General features: G+C 43.8%; 1 protein-coding gene across 1 annotated transcript in view; it reads right to left on the bottom strand.

The window, feature by feature from the left end:
- Positions 1-23,882, bottom strand: part of LOC120909341 (collagen alpha-1(I) chain-like) — a 28,764-nt gene extending 4,882 nt beyond the window's left edge. Inside the window, exons 1-3 of the mRNA XM_040321097.1 lie at positions 23,777-23,882; positions 16,178-16,379; positions 8,412-8,510 (exon numbers count right to left, since the gene is read on the bottom strand). Of these exons, the coding sequence (XP_040177031.1) occupies positions 8,412-8,510; positions 16,178-16,361 (283 nt within the window). The 5' untranslated portion in view covers positions 16,362-16,379; positions 23,777-23,882. The remainder of the gene's footprint in view (positions 1-8,411; positions 8,511-16,177; positions 16,380-23,776) is intronic.
- Positions 23,883-24,174: the final 292 nt, after the last annotated feature.

Raw genomic sequence — 24,174 nt, 5'->3', positions numbered from 1 at the left:
TGTTTTTAAAAGCGTGACCTAAATGTCTAAAAATGCAGCAAGTTTGACAGTGCGGGAACTGCAGATAAGTCACAGCAGACAGCAGAATGGACAGACAGTGTTGTATTTCAGTGCTTGATGGGCATAGGCGTGCCGTGTGCGCAGCCTAATACATGAGGCATGCGCTTTTCTTTGCAGGAAACGCAGGCATGGCGGCCCATTCAAATGAATGGGCTGCTATGCCTGCGCAAATGTGGGCCGCCAAAACACATACATGTGAACCAGCCAGACCCAAAATAAGCACATCAAGCAGTTAAATACAGACAGTAATGCCATGTGCTCTGAGGCCTTACTCAGCCTGGACTGCAGGTCTTGTCTGTGATTTAAAGAGTTCCTCTATTTTACACATGGCATGGCATGGGGTCCCATGGTGCTAAAGCAGAATGGACAGACGGTGCTGTGACCCCATGCCATGCCATGTGTAAAATAGAGGAACTTTTTAAAACACTGACCAGACCTGCAGTGAATCATCAAATATTATAAAGACTTTGGGCACACTCTACAGAAAACTTCTATTTACAATATAGATTAGCAAACAGTGACATACCTTGAGGAGCAGGACATGAAGAAGTCAGCCTTGGGAAGAGCAAACTGGGGATGTTATAAAATCACATTCTAATTCACTTTTATATACAAGCAGCACCCAGTGGCAGGAAGGGAGAAGTGCACGTCTAAAGGGAAGCCAGGGGTGCTGTACATTTTAAAACACTGGGAAGGTAAGCAGTACTGTCACTGGCTGCGTGCCGCTGATGATTTTCAGCCTGATTTGTGGGCAGCACAGGGGCTTAACGGGCGGCAGGGCCGCCATCAGGAATTATGGGGCCACTTACACAGCTTCAGGCATGGGCCTCCTGGAGCAGAGAACCGGGATGGGGGGGTGCTGCCGCCTGAAATTGAGAAGCAGGGGGGGGGCTGCCGCGAATTTAGAAGCGAGGGGGCCCTTTACAAAAAAAGAAATAAAGAAAAAAGAAATAAACAAAAATATATATAAAAAAAGGGGTGTAGCCATCCTCTGGGCCCTTTAATAAAAAGAAAAAAAGAAATAAAAAATATATATAAAAAATATATTTTAAAAAGGGGGTTGCAATCTGGGGCCCTGGGGACCTCTGGGCCCTTTAATAATTGTTTTTTAATAAAAATAAATTACAAAAAAAAGGGGGTTGCCATCCGGGACCTCTGGGCCCTTCAATAAAAAAAAAAATATATAAACATTTATAAAAAAATAAAAGGGTGTTTACCACATGGGGCCCTGGGGACCTCTGAGCCCTTTAATAAATATATATATATATATATATATATATATATATATATATATATATATATAAAAAAAGAAAAAAAAGAAATACAAATTTAAAAAAAATGTTTTTTTATAAAAAAAGGGGGGTTGCCATCCGGGGGCCCTGGGGACCTCTGGGTCCTTTAATTATAATAATAATAATAATAATAATAATAATAATAATAACATTTATATTATATATAATATAATATTATATATATATATATATATATATATATATATATATATATATATATATATAAAAGAAATAAAGAAATATAAAAAAAATATTTTTTTATAAAAAAAGGGGGGGTTGTCATCCGGGGCCCTGGGGAACTACGGGCCCCTGGGGACCCCCAGACCTCTAAAAAAAAAAATGGCCCTTTAATAAAAAATAAAATAAAAATATATTAAAAAAAAATGTTTTTTTTATTTAAAAATTTAAAAATAAATAAAAAATTGGGGGGTTGCCATCTGGGGCCCTGGGGGCCTCCGGGCCCCGGGGGGCCTCCGGACCCCTTAAAAAAAAAGAGGGTTTTTAAAGAGGGTTGCTTTGGGCCCCCAACAGTGACAGGGCCCAGGGCACCTGCCCCATTTGCCCTGCGGTAAAGACGGCCCTGGCTAGTAAGCCAGTATTGGGTTAGAGGAGGGCCATAGGGTTCTGGTTATGCTAAGCTGTGTTGACCTCAGGGTGTCCTCCTTACAGGTGAATTGATGGGAACCATGGGGAGCCCAATGCTAGAGGACTCCATTGGGCTACGGGTATCACCTGAGCCAGAAATAAGCGCTCCCCTACTTCAGGCCTTACACAGATAGACCTTGCTTTGCCCTGTAAGCACAAGCATAATATCTAGGAGATGTTCCCATATAGAGGTTAGGAGAAAGTATCCACACCAGGAATGCCTTACAATAGTTTACTGGATCCATAGAAGCAGAAATATTTACTTCAGCCATCTTTTGAAAGTGGCAACACTCAGCTAAAGTTAAAAAAGTTCAGAATAGTTGAGAGAAATGGCTTGAGAGAAGAGATGAGAGACCCAATACTCACAGAAGGGGTGTCCTAGAGTCCAGCATCCCATGGTAGAGAGGATGTCAATAGCCCAAAAAATGCATAAAGTCTGTCCACTAGACCTCCCCCCAAAGGAAAGCTAACCAACTAAGGCCCAACTGCCAACATTTTGGTCTGGTCTGGTATACCCACAGTGAACCTATAATCACTCTCCTCATGGAAACAAACTCAGGAAGCTCTCTGACCATGCTAGCTCAACAACCACAACACAGATCAGAACAGGACAATCAGAACAGGACACGTGGTTCCCTGCGAATTTAAAGACGATTTGAAATTCATGGTGAAACTTTTTTTTTATTTGAAGTCATAAAAATTATTAATGAAAGCACTGACACTTTGGACAAAGTTCCCGGTTACACCCCTTTTACACTGAGGAGTTTTTCAGGCGGTACAGCGCTAAATATACCGCTCCTTCACCGCTCCTTCCTATTTAAAACAATGGGAAACCGCGGCAATACCGCCCGCAATGCGCCTCTGCACATTGCGGGCGGTATTACCTCCACTGTGCAGCTCGTTTTGCACAGAGTGGCCCTGAGCCTGGTGTTCTGGGGTCCCTCTGCGGTTGTCTATGCTCCCCCCACAAGGACTCAACACCTTCATGCGAGCGTGCTCGCATGGTGTTGAGTTCTTGTGGGCGCGCTCAAGTGATACAGCTGGCGGCCATAGCCGCTCACTGTATCACTCGGCCCCACCCCCACCCCCCGGCACGCCACGCCATTGGATGTGATTGACAGCAGCGCGAGCCAATGGCTGCGCTGCTTTAAATTCATCTACTGTAACCAATCAATAGCCAGGCTGAACAGCGTAAAGGATGTCGGGGGCGAGCGCCGGACTTTCGAGGGGTCAGGTAAGTATAACGGGGGGGGGGGGGGGTGGCTGGTATTGTCGGATGTTTTTTCTCCTTAATGCATAGAATGCATTAAGGTAAAAAAAAATGTTTACCTTTACAACCCCTTTAAGGAATTGAGGATTGAGAGCCTATCGGACACACTACTGTATAGTATGTGTGTCCACCTTATTTGGTAAGAGTACCTTAACATTAATTTCTCCTTGGAAGTTTTTGAATTAACCGCGGGTATCTCAACAATTCATTGTGACTGCACATTTTGAATCACACCTTCAGTGGACTTTCCCCCTGTGTCCCCTTCTTGGATTTTGGTGCCTATTGTTTGTGGATTTTCTCCATTCACTTTGGCCTTGAGCGGACTCATATTTACTTTGTAATAGTGGTTCATTATCACTCTATATTCTTTGTGTTTGTTGTTCCATTATCTATTTGATGCACATTGAACGTATATAATTTCGCTATTATGTATTTTCATACCTAGCGCTACACTATATTGTCACAATGTTTATGTATATATCAAAGATTTTATGATATCACAGTGGGGAACATAATTATTTGATCCCTGCAAATTGTGTAACTTTGCCCACTTACAAAAATATCAAGGGTCTATAATTTTTATCATAGGTGTATATAAAAGCGTAACTTCACTAATTTTGAGAAGAAAACATTCCCCTCTGGGTGATCTATGTACATTACAAGAATTTTAACAAACTTTGTTGCAGATTCCTACCTTTTTTTATTCTGAAAAAATCCCTGTGGGAAAGTGAGTCTAATAGGAGTGGTTTCATAATTATCAATCAGCTGTGCACTAATGAGGAAAGCTGCTGAGCCCTTTAGAAGTGATTTCTTATTGGGAGTATCTCACCAAAAGCCCTGGTTCACACTGGGTACGATTTGGAACGATTTGAGATGCGATTTGACATGTCAAATCGCATCTCAAATCGGCGGCAATGGCACTGTCCTAATGAGTGCGACGCCGCATTTGCGATTTCAAAAAGTAGTTTCTGTACTACTTTTTGCGATTTCGGGCCGCGATTTACATTAAATTGCGGCCGAAATCGCAGCAAAATCGCGTCAAATCGCGGCCGCGAAATCGCGGTAAAATCGCGCATTTTACCGCGATTTTGAATTCGCAGCAGTGTGAACCTAGGCTGAATCTTATTTTAGTTGCAGGGGATTCCTGAAATCTGACTTGTATCTCAGTGCAGACTTCTGGGAAAATTGGTGAACCAATCACATAAGCAGGAAATTATATTTCTGGGGGGTATTCTGTATATTCTGTGTACAGAACCCCTCCAGGTAGCCATATTGCATTGCATTTTCAGAAAATTACAGAGCTGCAGATTGAAAATTCTTAATCACATTCAATTACAATATGACTTCTGTCGCAATTGTATACGCTATATTATTTTTTCTTTATTTGCTATTTTTTCCCCATGAAATGATAGAGACAGAATATAAACCAAAAATTAAGACAAAACGCATAAAACAAATGCTGAAAATTAAGTTGCAGTTCAGTGAGTAAAATAGGTATTTGGGGCCAGATTCACGTACAGCGTGCGCAGCGTAACGTTACCGGTTTACAATTTTTCCGATTTAGTGCCCGATCCACAAAGCACTTACCTGGAAATTTGCGGCGGTGTATCGTAAACAGGTCCGGCGCAAGGCGGTCCAATTCAAATGGGGCGGGTACCATTTAAATTAGGCGCGCTCCCGCGCCGGACGTACTGAGCATGCTTGCGTCGCAAATTTCCCGACGTGCTTTGCGCGAAATTACGACGCGCAGACGTTTTGTGAATCGCAACGTGAAAAAAGATTTACGCCGGGAAAAATAAAAGATTTTAAAAAAATTCAAAAGCGATGCGGGAAAGACAGGCATACTTTAACATGGTGGAGTACTTTTACACCATGTTAAAGTTGCACTATCTTTGCGATGGAAATCTAACACTTGCGACGCCATAACGACGGGAAAAATCTTCGTGGATCGCCGTAACTCCTAATTTGCATACCCGACGCTGGTTTACAATGCAAACTCCCCCCAGCGGCGGCCGCGGTACTGCATCCTAAGATCCAACAGTGTAAAACAATTACACCTGTCGGATCTTCTGGCTATCTATGCGTAACTGATTCTATGAATCAGTCGCATAGATAGAAACAGAGATACGACGGCGTATCAGGAGAAACGCCGTCATATCTCTTTGGTGAATCTGGCCCTTTATCCCCATCAAAACATGACTTAGTACTTGGTGGAGAAACCCTTGTTGGCAAGCCCAGAGGTCAGACGTTTCTTGTAGTTGGTGACCAGGTTTGCATACATCACAGGAGGATTTTGGTCCACTATTCTTTACAGATCTTCTCTAAATCCTTAAGGTTTCTTGGCTGTCGCTTGGAAACTCAAAGCTTCAGCTCCCTCCATACATTTTCTGAAGGATTAAGGTCTGGAGACTGGCTAGGCCACTCCATGACCTTAATGTTCTTCTTCTTGAGCCACTTCTTTGTTGCCTTGGCAGAATGTTTTAGGTCATTGTCATGCTGAAAAACCCATCCACGACCCATCTTCAGTGTTCTGGCTGAGGGTAGAAGGTTCTCATCCAAGATTTTACAATACATGGCCCCGTCTCTTTGCCCCTCAATTGGCAAAGTCAGTCTGTACCCTTAACATAGAAACAGCACCAAAGCATAATGATTCACCTCCATGCTCGACTGCAGGGATGCTGTTCTTGTGGTCATAGTCAACATTTTTCTTCCTTTCAAAAATAGCAAGTCCCCCTCCTAAAGAAGGCACATGTACAGTCACGTCAATGAACATCTAAATGATTCAAAGCAGGATTGAAAGTGCTGACCAAAGATGAGACCAAAATTGAGCTCTTTGGGCCAGATCCTCAAAAGGGATACGCCGGCGTAACTGCTGTTACGCCGTCGTATCCCTGTTTCTAACTATGGAACTGATCCACAGAATCAGTTTTCCATAGTTAGGCAGAAGATCCGGCATGTGTAAGGGACTTACACTGCCGGATCTTAGGATGCAGTACCGCATCCGCCGCTGGGGGCATTTCGTGTCGAAATGCCGCCTCGGGTATGCAAATTAGCACTTACGGAGATCCACAAAGCTTTTCAGCTTCGTTTTTTCTCCGTAAGTTTTAGTTTGCAAACGCAATATTAGGGCTGCTTTTACAAAGTGTAAACTGTTTACACCATGTAAAAGTAGACCCTTCTATCCAGCGACGCGATTTATTTTTTGTTTTGAATTTTTTTTTTCGCGCCGGATCTTTTTTTTTCCCGACGCAACTTTATTGACCTGTCGCAATCCACAAAGCTCGGCGTAACGTACTTTCGCGCTATGCATGTCGGGAAAATGACGTCACGAGCATGCGCAGTATGGCCGGCGCGGGAGCGCGCCTAATTTAAATGGGAATCGCCCCCATGAAAAGAGGAACGCCTTGCGCCGGCGGAATTTAAGTTACACAGCCAAAAATTTCTAGGTAAGTGCTTTGTGGATCGGGCACTTAGGTAGAAATTTTAAGGCAGTGTAACTTAAATGGGAAAAATTAAGTTACGCCGGATCTTTGTGGATTACCCCCTTTGGCATTAACTTGACTCGCTGTGGTTGGAGGTAGAAAAATGCTGACTATGACTCTAAGAACACCATCCCTACAATCAAGCACAGAGATGGAAACATGATGCTTTGGGGCTGTTTCTCTGCTAAAGCTACAGGCTGACTTTTCCACATTGAGGGGGCCAACAGACGGGGCCATGTATTGTAAAATCTTGGGTGAGAACCCTCTTCCCTCAACCAGAACACTGAAGATTGGTCGTGAATTGGTCTTTCAGGATGACAATGACCCAAAACATACCGCCAAGACAACAAAGGAGTGGCTCAAGATAAGGCACATTAAGGTCATGGAGTGGCCTAGTCAGTCTTCAGATGTTAATGCTATAGAAAATTTATGGCGGGAGATTCGAGTTGCCAAGTTGCCAAGTTGTTTCGAGTTGCCAAGCGACAGCCAAAAAACCTTAAAGGGGTTGTAAAGGAAAAGTTTTTTCACCTTAATGCATTCTATGCATTAAGGTGAAAAAACTTCCGAACATACCGCCCCCCCCCCCGCCCCTTGTTATACTTACCTGACCCCTCGGAAGTCCCGCGCTCAGCCCCGACATCCTCTTCGCTGCTCAGCCTGGCCGCTAATTGGCTAGAGCGGATGGATTGAAAGCAGCGCAGCCATTGGCTGGCGCTGCTGTCAATCACATCCAGTGACGCGGCGCGCCGAGGGGTGGGGCCAAGTGATACAGTGAGCGGCTATGGTATCATGCTGTATCATGGGAGCGTGCCCGCAAGGACTACACATAATGCGAGCTCAGAGGACCAGAGACAGCCGCCGAGGGACCCCTCGGCGCGCCACGTCACTGGATGTGATTGACAGCAGCTCTAGCCAATCCATCCGCTCTAGCCAATCAGCTGCCAGGCTGAGCGGCGAAGAGGATCTCGGGACCAAGCGTGAGACTTTCAAGGGGTCAGGTAAGTAAAACGGGGGCTCGGGGGGGCCGGCATCATCAGATGTTTTTTCACCTTAATGCATAGATTGCATTAAGGTGAACATTTTTTTTCTTTACAACTCCTTTAACAAATCTTCAGGGGATCAAATAATTGTTTTCCCCACAGTGAAAAAGTAGATAAAAAACATTAGTACTAGAAATTGTAAAACCAACAGAAAAGTTAAAATTAAATTGATCAAAACAATTATAGATTCCTATTGAATTCCTTGACATATCTTAGATCCATGCTAAACTTATGTACGTACTTATAAGGTTCTCAACACAAGTTCCTGAATCTAATTCATATTTGACTTCTGCAATTCCCTGTACAGCATAGTACCTTAGAGAGCTTCTATCACTTGTAGAGTGCTGCCATTCTAAAGATGTGAACCTACTTGTAGATGGAAAGACCCCAGGGGTGACCTTATCAATGATGACCAATAATCAACAATACACATAACTACTGGGTATCCTCAAAAATATATACTAAACTTCAGGCTTTAATAAAGATACAGATTTAATCTCATTGGTTACAGTTTGGTAGTGGCAAATATTTCACAAGATTCTCCTGTCTTCAAGCTTGCCAGTCATGTTGGTAAACCCTGAATTGGCAGGAAATTGTGGTTCTTCTACAGTTCAAAGTTTACCTGAAGCTCCTCCGTCTCCTTTTATTCCCTGTGGTCCTGGTGGTCCCTGCTCTCCTCTTGGTCCAGTTTCTCCAGTATTTCCTTGTGGTCCAGGCAGACCTATTCATGGAATACATATGTAGTTACCGAGATAACTAATACAAGTATGATCAGATCATAGGTGTGCGCAGCCTATTGCATTAGGGTGTGCACCCTTAAGCTCAAAAACACATGCGTGTGTATGTGTCTACATATATATGACCCCGGCACATTGATCTCCCTGCCGGCATAGTGAAAGAGAAGAGCGTAAACACTTCTCTTATAGCAAGTCCAGTAAGAAGGAGATCTTTTCCATGTTCCTGCTGCTACACAGAGTGATAACACTAATGTGCATGGGGTGATTAGGGTGTGCCTGGGCACACCGGCACACCCTGTGCGCACGCCTATGGATCAGATGCTTTCACAAGCCAAAAATGGTTTGTTTACATCTTGGCAAAACTGGAAGTGAAAAAAGCCCCTTCCCTTCCAGGTTTCTTATATCATAGAGAAGATCAGGGACGTTCTAGTCCTTGGTCATCTATATGGTAAACCACCCGAAGGGGGGAAGACCCCCCTCTCACTGCATGTAAAAGCAATCTAGTGGCTAAGTTTACTTTTACATAATAAAAGCATAGTTAACGGGGGGGAAAAAAGTACCGGGATGACGCCTGTAGCTACAGGCGTCATCCTGGTATCACCACTCACCACTGTCGCCGGCCCACTTTTATTAAACAGAATGAAAATAAAGTTGACACAACAGTTGCTCATGCAGGGGATTTTCACTATCAACAAAGGTAACAAAAATGTCAAGTCACCTTATTTTCTCTTCAGCAGTTCCACTGTTTTTGTTAGGATCCTTCAGACTCAGCTCTTCCAGCTTTCTGGGCTCTCCTGGACTTTTTTTGGGGTATGAAGTGGGGGGAACTCGGACTCCAAGCTTTCTAAATAGCCTGCATTTCGCTGGCTAAATAGATCAATACCTAGATGAGGTCTGTAGGTGCAGGCATCATCCCGATATAACCACTGAAACAGGAAGACGTCCATGACGGCATGCACGCGATCCCGGTGGGAAGTGGTTAATACATGTCTCCCAGGGCAGTACCCAGATCCCCATAACCCTTTTATGGCTAATTACTTATAAGCCTTCAAAATAGGCACGTTTGATTCTTCCTGTTTCAGCTCCCATAGATTTTAATGGGGTTCGCCGTTCGGGTCAGAACTTTTCCCCTGTTCGGGAGTTCTGCTGCAAACCTAGCAGGTGAGTGTTTGGTCCATCTCTAGTCACAATAGTTACACTGGTCCAAGCCTAACGTAACTATGTAAAAATATACCATGCCTGGAAATCTTCTTTAACAACAGTATATAAAGCGTTTGTTACCCTAAATAAAATAAAGATCCTGTTCCGCTTAGATACTCCGTACTGGACTGGCTTTATTTGCTTAATGCCTTTTTTACTTGCTTTCAAGTGTATCTAAAGCCAAAAAGTTTTTGTTTCGTTTTGCAGGCTTTTATTGTGGTCGGTTTCCCCACTGGGGAGATTCATCCTCTCTTTTTGTCCTAGTAACCATTGTAGCAGGGACTAAAGAGGTAGAAATCTTCCATTAGGGAAACTTGTTGCTGTTACAACAGGAGTTTCTCATTTGGGAGAGATTTTTCTTTACTTCCTGTTGTGTCTATGAGACAGGAACTGAAATCAACCAGTGAGAAACCGCAAAAAAAAACTGAAGGGATTTAACAATTCGCTGTTCTTCCAAATCTAAAAACAGTATTGGCTTTTTATATATATTTCAAGTTTGGCGCTCTTGGGAGAAGGGTAAGTAGGGTGCTGCCATCCCTATTTTAAAGAGTCGGGCATTCATCCATTGAGTGATGTTGGCTGTCACATTATAAAGTAAGTTAACACTTAGGCCCCATACACACGAGAGAATTTATCCGCGGATATGGTCCAGCGGACCGTTTCCACGGATAAAGATTTCCGCAGATTTCTATGCGATGGAGTGTACTCACCATCGCATTGAAATCCGCGCGGAAATCCTCTGGCGATGACGTGTCGCGCCGTCGCCGCGATTATGACGCGGCGACGGGCGCGACGCTGTCATATAAGGAATTCCACGCATGCGTCAAATCATTACGACGCGTGCGGGGAATCCCTTTGGACGGATGGATCCGGTGAGTCTGTACAGACGAGCGGATCCATCCGTTGGGATGGACTTCAGCAGATGGATTTGTTGAGCATGTCAGCAAATATTCATCTGCTGGAAATCCATCCCAGGGGAGATTTATCCGCGGATAAATATCCGCTGGCGTGTACACACCATAGGATCTATCCGCTGAAACCCATTTGCTGGGATTTATCTGCGGATGGATTCTATGGTGTGTATGGGGCCTTAGGCTGTTTTAAATTGTTTTAAATTCTGTGCTCTTTGTTTCCCTTTATCTGGTGTTGAGCTGCAGTAGTGCCGGCTCTGAATATCGAGCTGCAGTAGTGCCAGCTCTGAATATCGAGCTGCAGTAGTGCCTGCTCTGAATATCGAGCTGCAGTAGTGCCGGCTCTGAATATTGAGCTTGCAGTAGTGCCTGCTCTGAATATCAAGCTGCAGTAGTGCCAGCTCTGAATATTGAGCTGCAGTAGTGCCTGCTCTGAATATTGCACATTTTCTTAACGGCAGCTGGGAGCACTTTTTAGGCGAAAGGGGTAGGGGAGAGCTTGTTGCTTGGTCAAACCAAATTGTGTGTAAAGGATAGTTTATAACCCACAGAATCATGACAGTGTTTAAGACTTTATTAGGGGCCAACACTTTATGGAAAATGCTATTTGTGTTTGGATGCAGTATTGGGGGGGGGGGGGGGACACAAGTACAGTATGGGTACGCAGTAGGGGGGAAGAAAAAAGTACAGTCTAATAAATGGTGGTTCCAATGTATCATGACTGTTAGAAGGGTCAAATGGACTAGTCTATGGTTTTGTGCTAACAGGAGGTTTCCTCTGTGTAGTGATCGGTTGAGGTCATCTGGCGAATAGGATTGTAGCTCAAACGCGAATTCTGTGCAAACATAGATTTTATGGCTTATAATTATTGGAAGGCGTGATACATTTAAATCTGGGAAGATTGCATATGGATTGAAGAGGTGGGCCAGCCAGATAATTCCCCAGACAAGAAAACCTTTCTAATACGGCTATGTTTCATGTGTATCCACTTAACGTCATAGTAGGACTTATTCTACTGGCTGTCTGTCTTGGTTTCCTAAGGTCTGTGCTGTGAAACAGCAGAAACTCCTCTATAAAGGGAAATTTTAATGAATAGTTTGCGTTATATTCATGTTTACCATTAACTCATTTTTTAAATCTGAATTTCACATTAAAACTTCCACTTTTAATATGTTTGCTTTTGTTTTCAATATGGAATTTTTTAGGTTGGCCACCAGAGGATGCCCTTATTGGCAATTACTTTGCTTCTTTCTTAGGCCTCATGCTCACTGGGGCCCAGATCCACAAAGAAATTACGCTGGCGTATCTATTGATACGCCGCGTAATTTCTACGATGCCCAGTTGTATCTTTGTTCTGTGTCCACAAAACAAGATACGACTGAATGTGGGCTAGATCCGACTGACGTACGTCTTAGTACGCCGTCGGATCTTAGGTGCATATTTACGCTGGCCGCTAGGTGACGCTTCTGTTGATTTCCGCGTAGAGTATGCAAATGTGCTAGATACGGCGATCCACAAACGTACGTACGTCCGGCCGGCGCATTTTTTTTACGTCGTTTCCGTAAGGGTTTTTTTCGGCGTAATGTTACCCCTGGGTCTGAGGCGTATGCAATGTTAGGTATGGACTTCAGGCCAGCGTCGAATTTTCAGTCGTTTGCGTAAAACGTTCGCGAATAGGGCTTTGCGTAAATTACGTTCATGTCGAAAGCATTGACTATTTGCGGCGTGATTTCGAGCATGCACACTAGGATTCCCCCATGGACGGCGCATGCGCCGTTAAAAAAAAACGTAATTTACGTGGGGTCAATAGGAATTACCATACAACACTCCCACATCTTATCCATTTGAATTGCGCGCCCTTACGCCGACACAGTTACACTACGCCGCCGTAACTTACGGCGCAAAATCTTTGTGGATACGGAAAATACGCTGTAAGTTACGGCGGCGTAGTGTATCTGAGCTACGCTACGCCGGACTTAAAGATGCGCCGAGGTACGTGGATCTGGGCCTGGGTGTTTAGCCCCAGTGTAGGAGACTTCAGCAATTAGCTGTGGCTGGAGGGCACAGGCACACCTTCCATCCCTGCTGCCAGCAGCCTGTCAAATGCAGAGCACCTAACGGTATGTACATTTAGGGCAGTATGTGCCCAGGGCTGAATGCGCCCAGGGCTGAATGCTCACAAAGCAGTTATTAAACATGGCTTCCCCTTCTACAAATATACTTAAAAATTATACATAAAACTAGAATTTTGTAACCAGATTGTTTACGCCAATCTAATCTCATGTTTTCATTTAAAAAAGTGCGTGCAGATGGGTACATTTAATACCAAATCTTGAAGAATTCATTTTCTGTGGTTATTGTGATGGGCCCATTTTAAGTGTATTTCAGGTAACAAAATCTGGGGTGGGGGGAACAATACAGTAGTACAGGAATATAAAACCGTAATAGAGACAACCTTGGCAAAAAATTTATTTTGAATAGGATAATCAGGATTTTAAACAATCGGGATCATCATTTTCCATGGGACCAATCCCTGTTAGATGTTTAATCACAAAACGAGTGGATGACACTAGTGCAGTGGTTCTCAACCTGGGGGTCAGTACCCCCTCGGGGGTCAAATGATGATTTGCCAGGGGTCACCAAATCCTGGGCTGTTCCTGAAGCCCGCACCGCTCTACCAGCCTTTTGCGGCCCCCCAGCAGGGCTGTCCTTGGAGCCTGTGGCCGCCCAGCTGGTATGTTCCTGTGGCCTCCCACCAAGGAGTTAGTGAAGGAAGAGATACAAGGGAAAGAAAGGAGAACAAAGAGAAAGAGTGGAACATCCTAAAACGTACCATAAGGGGTTTTAACACTGTATGAGTGGAAGGGACTCGGGGAGCGCTATATGTCTGTGGGTTAGGGGCGCAAATTACTTGTCCTGCCACGCAAATAATTTTACCATTAGGGGTCCCCACAACTTGGGAAATTTTATCAAGGGGTCACGGTGCTAGAAGGTTGAGAACCACTGCTTTAAAGCATGCTATACAGCACAGTGCTTGTGCTGTGTAATTTGGTCCCCTGTATCACCTAATAAACCTGCCTCATCCTGTCTGATTCTGCCCCCCCTGTAAACTGACCACGGTTTATCATGGCTGCTGAGACCTGACATCGTAGTCAGTTTAAGTGCCTCCATCATCCGCAGCTCTCCTGTCTCTCCTCTGTCCTCCTCCCCCCTCCCATAGCCGGCATTTATTTTATTCAGGTCACTAAGACCTGAAAAGATTTCTCACTATCACAGCAAACCTAGTCATAGCAGTATTCTGGCCACTTATCCTGCCTGGTGATTTTTACTGGACTGTCTGGCAGAAACATAAGTTCCAAACCCCATGAAATATATTTAAAGCCTGACTCCAGGAATTAAAAAAAATCCACCTTTCTAATCGGTCCCCTTCGCACTGCAAAGGTAAAATTATTGTTTTGTATAGGGGTGCACAGAACAGTGTAATACTTACCTTACTCCTGGCAGCAACAGGCTGCCTCAATCCATGCTACCGGTCTCCTACATCCTCCTCTCTGAGGCACTTCAGGCAGCAGCCACATGCTCGCTCCCACCACATACAATACAGAATTAACAACCCAGTATCGGTATTGTAGGTGATAATGCCAAGGCTCTGCCCACAGGCCTGACCTTGAGGAAGAGGAGAGGCCGCATAGACACTGCAAGAATTTAAAGAGTGAGGCCCCATACACACGAGAGGATTTATCCACAGATACGGTCCAGCGGACCGTATCCGCGGATAAATCCTCTTGAGGATTTCAGAAGATTTCTATGCGATGGCGTGTACACACCATCGCATTGAAATCCGCGCTGAAATCCTCTGCCGATGACGTGTCGCGCCGTCGCCGCTATTATGACGCGGCGACGGGCGCGACGCTGTCATATAAGGAATTCCACGCATGCGTCAAATCATTACGACGCGTGCGGGGAATCCCTTTGGACGGATGGATCCGGTAAGTCTGTACAGACGAGCGGATCCATCCGTTGGAATGGATTCCAGCAGATGGATTTGTTGTGCATGTCAGCAAATATCCATCTGCTGGAAATCCATCCCAGGGGAGATTTCTCCGCGGATAAATATCCGACGGAGTGTACACACCATAGAATCTATCCGCAGAAACCCATTTGATGGGATTTATCTGCGGATAGATTCTATGGTGTGTATGGGGCCTTAGAGTGGACATTGATTATGTTAAGCAGGAGTACTACAGATTATGAGACCCCATAGCAAAACTATGATTACCCCCCCCTCCCCTCCCCCCTGTGACCTCCTTTCTGTCATTATGTTTTTTGCAGAACTTCAAATAGCTATCTTTTTAGTTTTTAACTAAGGAGACACTCTGGGATTTGTATCCTGAGTAAGACTGTGTGAGGCCCCGTACACACGACCGAACATGTCCGCTGGATCTGGTCCGCAGACCAGTTTCAGCGGACATGTTCGGTCGTCTGTACGTCCGACCGGACAATTTTCCGGCGGATCGGACAGGTTTCCAGCGGACAAATGTTTCTTAGCATGCTAAGAAACATGTCCGCTGGAAGCCTGTCCGTCGGACATGTTCGGTCGTCTGTACAGACTCACCGGACATGTCCGCTCGGCCGAAAGCCCTCGCATGCGTGATTCGACGCATGCGTGGAAGCGTTGACCTTCCAGGGCCACGCACGTCGCCGCGTCATCGTCACGGCGCGGCCACGTCACCGCGTATCGTGTCCGCGCGGATTTCTGTTTGATTTCTGTTTGATGGTGTGTACAACCATCAGACAGAAATCCGGCAGCGGACATGTCAGAATTAAACAAATTGTTCTTGCTGCATAGCCTGAAAGGGGGATCTGCGAACAGCGACAACAATTCTGAAGTCTCCTTCTATACATCTGACATTAGCTCTTCTTGATTGGAAATATCACAGTGGGTACAGGATCAATGTGAACAACAAGCTCTGCATTTCTTAATCATACAGTATTGAATTTGTGTGATTCTCAAAAGCCCCCTTAATGGGACCTCTTCCACCCCTGGGCCCATAGAAACTACCTTGGCCAATTTGGCTATTGTCAAGTGCATGCCTCCTAAATCTGGCCATACACTGTTGTGATCAGCTTTCAGTACACCCCAAATATCTCCAAAGGGTTATTTAGACAAAACCAACTATTTAAAGGTATTTCTAAATCAAGGACAGGAGAGCTGCATTTTGGAATATGTCACTTGTGAATGTTCTTGGTGTGTACTGAACATGTCACATCAGAACATCATGAAGTTGTTTTGAATCAGAACACCCCAAAATTCCCCTAAATATATTCAAAGGGTTATTTACTCAAAAACAAAATGTTATTGTGGAGTATAGAACAGGAAGAGTGGGAACTATTTTTCTGTGGAGTCTCCAAGACATGAAAGAAGTTAGGTGATCTTCCAGTCCTTTAGAATCTACCTGGTGGAGGATTAGTTTTGGGATACAGATCTTTAACTCTAAGCATAACGTATTTAATGATTTTAAAATTGTGTTTCCTTTTACCTGGTTCACCCTTTTCCCCCTTCGTTCCATCTGCCCCATTCATGCCAGGTAGGCCATTCTTCCCGGGAGCTCCACATGTGATGATTGAGTAGGCATTCTCATCTGGATTTTGGCATATCTGTGTTCCTGGAGTCACTAATGCAATGTGGAGCAAAAGCACACCAAGAACATTCACAAGTGACATATTCCAAATACAGCTGGTCTGTAGGAGTGAAAGAAACATTTGCTATAATAAGAACTGCAGATACGTTTGTGTGCTACTCTAGGACATTTAGGACTACTCTAGAACATCTAGGGCTACTCTAGAACATATAAGGCTACCCTGGAACATCTAAGGCTACCCTGGAACATCTAAGGCTACTCCAGGACATATAGGGCTATAATACAACATCTAGGACTACTCCAGGACAACTCTAGGACATCTAGGGCTACTCTGGGACATCTTGGACATTTAGGGCTACTCTAACACCTAGGTCTACTCCAGGAAATGTAGGACTACTCTAGGACATTTAGGGCTACCCTAGGACATGTAGGATTAATCTAGGGCTACTCAAGAACATCTAGGGCTACGCTAGAAAATCAAGGACTAATTTAAGACATCTAGGGCTACTCTAATGCATCTAAGGTTACTCTAGGACATCTAGGACTACTCTAGGACATATAGGACATCTAGGGCTACTCTAGGACATTTTGGGCTACCCTAGAACATCTAGGACTACTCTAGAACATCTAGAACTAATCTAGGACATCTAGGGCTACTGTAGGACATCTATGAAATTTAGGGCTACTCTAGGATATCTAGGGCTACTCTAGGACATTTAGGACTACTCTAGGACATCTAGGGCTACTCTAGGACAGTGGTCATCAACCCTGTCCTGCAGGGCCCACTAACAGGCCAGGTTTGCAGGATAACTGAAATACATCACAGCTGATATCATTTGCTCCTCAGTGATTGCAGTATTCTAGACTGCATCTCCCCAAGGTAATACATAAAACCTGGCCTGTTAGTGGGCCCTGCAGGACAGGGTTGATGACCACTGCTCTAGGACATCTAGGACTAATCTAGGACATCTAGGGCTACTCTAGGACATCTAGGACATTTAGGGTTACTCTAGGATATCTAGGGCTACTCTAGAACATTTAGGGCTACTCTAGGACATCTAGGGCTACTCTAGGACATCTAGGACTAATCTAGGACATGTAGGGCTAATTAAGGACATTTAGGGCTACCCTAGGACATCTAGGGCTACTCTAGAACCTCTAGGACTAATCTAGGACATCTAGGGCTACTCTGGGACATCTTGGACATTTAGGGCTACTCTAGGATATCTAGGGCTAGCCTAGGACAAGTAGGGCTACTCTATGGCATCTGGGGGCTACTCTAGAAAATCTAGAACTAATCTAGTACATCTAGGGGTACTCTAGTACATCTAGGTCTACTCTAGGACATCTAGGGTAGGCAATTGCATCCCTGATTAGACATGTGCGATTAATTTCATTATGATTTGAATATTCAAACAACATTTTCGTTATTCAGAGATTCGAATGTATCCAAATTTCCGAATCACAATAGTAGTAAACTTTAATGAATCTGAAATAAATTATAAAAAATAAAATTATCCAAATTTGAAAATTAATTTAAATAAAAAAATGTATTTGAATTCAAAATGGAAACATATTGCAATACATACATCAAGGTGTAAAAGTAAAATAAGATGATGATTCCTACTTGAACTGCTGAATTGAATAGAATACAACAGAATAGAATATAAAATAAAATAATAAAATAGAATAGAAAATAAGGGAATATAATAGAAATTAATAAAATAGGATAAAACAGACTATAATAGAAAATAACAGAATATAATAGAATAGAAAAGAATAGAATAGAATATATATAGTCGTCTTTCGAAAATTAAAAAAAACAAATTTATAACTTAACAAACAAACCCAGATTGAAGCAAAACAAATGTTTCCGTTGTGCACAATGTTTTCAGGAGGAGGGGCACCTCAAATACATGGATCTTACCACTAAGTGAGGTAGAATGTTTTTTTTTTTTACAGTGCCATGAAAAAGTATTTACACCCCTTGAAATTTTCCAAATAAATATGTGAAAAGTGTGGCCTGCATTTGTGTTCAGCCCCCTTTACTCTGATGCCCCTAACTAAAATCTAGAGGAACAAATTTCTTCCAGAAGTGACCTAATTAGTAAATAGAGTCCACCTGTGTGTAATTTGATCTCAGTATAAATACAGGTGTTCTGTGAAGCTCTCAGAGGTTTGTTAGAGAACCTTAGTGAACAAACAGCATCATAAAGGCCAAGGAACACACCAGACAGATCAGGGATAAAGTTGTGGAGAAGTTTAAAGCAGGATTAGGTTATAAAAAAATATCACAAGTTTTGAACATCTGACAGAGCACTGTTCAATCTATCATCCGAAAATGGAAAGAGTATGGCACAACGGCAAATATACATAGACATGGCCGTCCACCTAAACTGACAGGCTGGGCAAGGAGACCATTAATCAGAGAAGCAGCCAAGAGGCCCATGGTAACTCTGGAGGAGCTGCAGAGATTCACAGCTCAGGTGGGAGAATCTGTCCACAGGACAACTATTAGTCGTGCACTCCACAAATCTGTCCTTTATGGAAGAGTGGCAAGAAGAAAGCCATGGTTGAAATAAAGCCAGTTTGCAGTTTGCGAGAAGCCATGTGGGGGACACAGCAAACTTATGGAAGAAGGTGCTCTGGTCAGATGAGACCAAAATTGAACTTTTTGGCCTAAAAACAAAACGCTATGTGTGGTGGAAAACTAACACTGCACATCACCCTGAACACACCATCCCCACCGTGAAACATGCTGGTGGCAGCATCATGTGGGGATGATTTTTTTCAGCAGGGACAAGGGAGCTGGTCAGAGTTGATGGGAAAATTGATGGAGCCAAATACAAGGCAATCTTAGAAGAAAACCTGTTAGAGTCTTCAAAAGACACATTTCAGCAGGACAATTACCTTAAACATACAGCCAGAGCTACAAGGGAATGGTTTAGATCAAAGCATATTCATGTGTTAGAATAGCCCAGTCAAAGTCCAGACCTAAATCCAATTGAGAATTGCTGTTTGCAGACACTATGGGCCAGATCCACAGAGAGAGTACGCCGGCGTATCTACTGATACGCCGGCATACTTTCAAATTTCCCGCGTCGTATCTTTAGTTTGAATCCTCAAACCAAGATACGATGCCATTTGGGTAAGATCCGACAGGCGAACGGCTTCGTACGCCTTCGGATCGTAGATGCAATACTTCGGCGTCCGCTGGGTGGAGTTTGTGCCGTTTTCCGCGTCGGATATGCAAATTAGCTATTTCCGACAATCCACGAACGTACGCACGGCCGTCGCATTCTCTTACGTCGTCTCTAGTCGGCTTTTTCCGGCGTATAGTTAAAGCTGGTATTTTGCGGCGTATAGTTAGACTTGCCATGTTAAGTATGGCTGTTGTTCCCGCATCGAAATTTGAATTTTTTCTTCTTTGCGCAAGTCGTCCGTGAATAGGGATGGACGTAATTCACGTCTAAGTTAAAAAAATGACGTTGTTGCGACGTCATTTAGCGCAATGCACGGCGGGAAATTTAGCGACGGCGCATGCGCAGTTCATTTGGCGCGGGGACGCGCTTCATTTAAATGAAACACGCCCCCTACTCGCCGATTTGAATTACGCGCCGAGAGATACACTACGCCGCCGTAGCTTACGGCGCAAATTCTTTGTGGATTCAAAGAATTAAAAAGTAAGTTACAGCGGCGTAGCGCATCTCACATACGCTGCGCCAATCTAATTGTATGTGGATCTGGCCCTTTCTATCCAATCTGACAGAGCTTGAGCTATTTTGCAAAGAGGAATGGGCAAAAATTTCACTCTCTAGATGTGAAAAGCTGGTCGAAGCTGAAACATCCCCAAAAAGATTTGCAGCTGGGGGCTGAATACAAATGCATGCCACACTTTTAACATTTGTAAAAAAAAATGAAAACCATTTATCATTTTCCTTCCACTTCACAATTATGTGCCACTTTGTGTTGGTCTATCACATAAAATCCCAATAAAATACATCTACGTTTTTGGTTGTAACATGACAAAATGTGGATAATTTAATTGTTGGGGTTTATATACACTTTGATGTATATGAGGTTTGTGAACCTCTATACGGCTGCTATGATAACAGCTAGTATTGTGTATCACCAAAGGAATAGTCTTTAAGATGGAAAGCTGGGGGCTCCTTTAATGGTTTGCTTATATGGAAGAATCAGTCATGTGTACATTTAAAGCGGAGATTCACCCATGGAGAACACATTTTCCCCATAGCTGGATGCTCGTTTTGTCTAGGGGAATCGGCTATTTGTTTTAAAATATGATCCGTACTTACCCGTTTACGAGATGCATCTTCTCCGTCGCTTCCGGGTATGGGCTGCGGGACTGGGCGTTCCTTCTTGATTGACAGTCTTCCGAGAGGCTTCCGACGGTCGCATCCATCACGTCACGATTTTCCGAAAGGAGCCGAACGTCGGTGCGCAGGCGCAGTATAGAGCACCGACGTTCGGCTTCTTTCGGCTACTAGTGACGCGATGGATGTGACCGTCGGAAGCCTCTCGGAAGACTGTCAATCAAGAAGGAACGCCCGCTCCCGAAGACCCATACCCGGAAGCGACGGAGAAGATGCATCTCGAAAACGGGTAAGTACGGATCATATTTTAAAACAAATAGCCGATTCCCCTATATAAAACGAGCATCCAGCTATGGGGAAAACAGGAAAAAAAACACAAATGGGTGAACTCCCGCTTTAATAAAACTCTCTTATGCATAACATTCCATAGAATATTAAAAACAAGAAAAAACGAACAGAGTTGTGTCCTGGATATGCTGGTCTAAAGTAGTCTACAACTGATCACTAATGGTGGCCTAAACAGCCCGGAAAAATTTTCACCTAGTAATGCTGAAGCCGAAGATGTGCGGCACCCTTCAACATGAGGTGATCAACGCTGGTAAATCTAAGATGGATGTCATGTACTGAGGAGCCAATGGCCACTTGTAGACGAACGTCCAAGCAGACATCCAGCAGTACACTTGGACGCCAGAGTGTATCCCCACACGTTTGTCTACAAGTGGCCATTGGCTCCTCAGTACATCACATCCATCTTAGATTTACCAGCGTTGATCACCTCATGTTGAAGGGTGCCGCACATCTTCGGCTTCAGCATTACTAGGTGACAATTTTTCCTGGGCTGTTTAGGCCACCATTAGTGATCAGTTGTAGACTACCATAGACCAGCATATCCAGGACACAACTCTGTTATTTTCTTCTTGTTTTTAATATTATATGGAATGTTATGCATAAGAGAATTTTATTAAATATACACATGACTGATTCTTCTATATACCCCTGAAGAAGGAGACTTGACTCTCCGAAACGTTGGGTGGTTTGCCAAGAAATTGTGTCAATAATTGTGGTTACTGTTTGACTTAGACTCATATGCAGTATTGTAAACATTCAAACTTGAGTGCCTTAAAAGTCCAGTCGGGGGATATACTTTCTTTCTGTCTAAATCTTTTGGATGTGGCACCTGACAGAGACACCTACCGATAACCTATTTTGTCTATCCCTATTGCGGGGTCACCAGTACGGTATTTGTACATTGAAATCATATCCCCTCTCAAGCATCTCTTCTCCAGAGAGAATAAGTTGCAGTCTTTCCTCATGACTGAGATCCTCCAGTCCCTTTATTAGCTTTGTTGCCCTTCTTTGGGCCCTCTCCAGTTCCAGCACATCTCTCCTGGGGACTGGTGCCCAGAAATGGACGGCATACTCCAGCTGCGGGCGAACCAGAGTATTGTATAGTGCTAGAATTACCAATCTATCTCTGGAATGAATCCCCGTTTTAATGCATGCCAATATTCTATTGCCTTTGTTTGCAGCAGCTTGGCATTGCATGCCATTGCTGAGCCTGTCATCTACTAGGACCCCTAGGTCCCTTTCCATCCTTCTCCCCCTAGTGAGTAGATTGCATTCATATTATTGGTGCCCAAAAGCATTATTTTAAAATTTTCAACACTAAACCTCATTTGCCATGTAGTTGCCCACCCTATTCATTTGTTTGGATCTTCTTGCAAGGTTTCCACATCCTGCGTAGAAGTTATTGCCCTGCTTATCTTAGTATCCTTTGCAAACACTGAAATTGAGCTGTTTATCCCATCCTCTAGGTTGTTTATGAATAAATTACCGTTTTTATCAGGTATTGCGCGCTCCGGCGTATAGCGCGCACCCCTAATGTAGACCCGAAATCCTGTAAAACATTTTTTTTACTACTTACAGTTTTGGTGTCTTGCCCGGCGTCCATCGGCGGCCTCGTCCGGTCCGGCGTCCATCTGCGGCCTCAGTGGTGTCCTCCCGGCTTCTCCCGCGCTGTCTCCGTGTCGAATCCCCGCTTCCCGCACTCAGTTTGAACGCCTCCGCCGACATATACTGAGCGCAGTACACTCGGGTATATTCGGCCACGCTCGGCTTCTCACGCATAAACGTCACAGAGCTTGAATACGAGCGAAACCGTGCCTGGCCGAATGTACCCGAGTGTACTTCGCTCGGTATATGTCGGCGCAGGCATTCAAACTGAGCGCGGGAAGCGGGTATCGGCGTATATCGCGCACCCATGATTTTCCCCTTATTTTAAGGGGAAAAAAGTGTGCGGTATACGCCGATAAATACGGTAAATAGGATTGGTCCCAGGACAGAACCCTATGGGACCCCACTACCCACCCCTGACCATTCTGAGTACTCCCCATTTACCACCACCCTCTGGACTCACCCCTGTAGCCAGTTTTCAATGCCGACATACCTTATTTTGTACAGTAAACATTTTTGGGGAACTGTATCAACTGCCTTTGCATGATCCAGATACACCACGTCTACAGCCCTTCCTTTATCTAAATGGCAGCTAACCTCCTCATTGAAGGTTAATAGATTGGTTTGGCAAGAACGATTCTTTATTAATCCATTCTGATTACTGCTAATAATTCAGTTTTTATTACTAAAATCTTGTATAAAATCCCTTGTCATCCCCTCCAACAGCTTGCAAACTATTGATGTTAGGCTAACTGGTCTGTAGTTCCCCAGGATATATCTTGGCCCTATTTTAAATATTGGTGCTACATTGGCCTTTCTCCAATTAGCTGGTACCATTCCCGCCAGTAGATTGCTCTTAAAAAGAAGAAACAATGGCTAGTGTGACAATACTCTGCCTTCCAACTGTCACTTGGGCCTCCAATGAAGCATGTTCCACTGTTGTCACCATAAAAAAACAGTCCTGAGACATGCCTATCAGCCATGCTACATGTAGACAGAAAGTGGCTACAAAGAAGTTTTTGGAACTCATCAGCACTAAGATGTAACAACGGTTAAAAAAAGTGCTAAGAAGGATTTCATTTTTAAGAATTGACAGTAGTGAACCTACTGTGATGTTTAACAGTTGTGACTGCTGAAATTATTCTATGTAGCAGGTATTGACTCATATATATATAATTCAAATAGTATACGATAGGATGATTTTACTTACCGTCTCACGCAATTACAATGGAGTTATCTGAATCAGGTGTAATGAAAAGACTCCAATGTGCCTCTATATATACTAATAATCTATCTGCTTACTTGCATAATCTAAATTAAACAAACAATGGTTAGCAAATATGTACAAATAAAAATATTTACAAGGAGATAAGCTCTAATAATTAAAATTCCGTCTTCATTTTCCGAGAATGCAACAATTTTTTTTTAAGATGGTCAAATCTTTATGGGTTCGGTCACAACCTAATATGGCCACGTGGCTATATTAGTTCTATGATGTCACAAGCATGGCTTGGCTACACTGTCACTGACAAATATACTGGGCCATATTCTCAGAGAAGTTACGATGGAGTAAGTCAGATACTCCATCGTAACTCCCTTTTTAGGCCA

The sequence above is a fragment of the Rana temporaria genome, chromosome 8 (genome assembly GCF_905171775.1).
Source record: "Rana temporaria chromosome 8, aRanTem1.1, whole genome shotgun sequence".
Lineage (NCBI taxonomy): Eukaryota > Metazoa > Chordata > Amphibia > Anura > Ranidae > Rana > Rana temporaria.
This window is presented reverse-complemented; position numbering and strand designations above follow the sequence as displayed.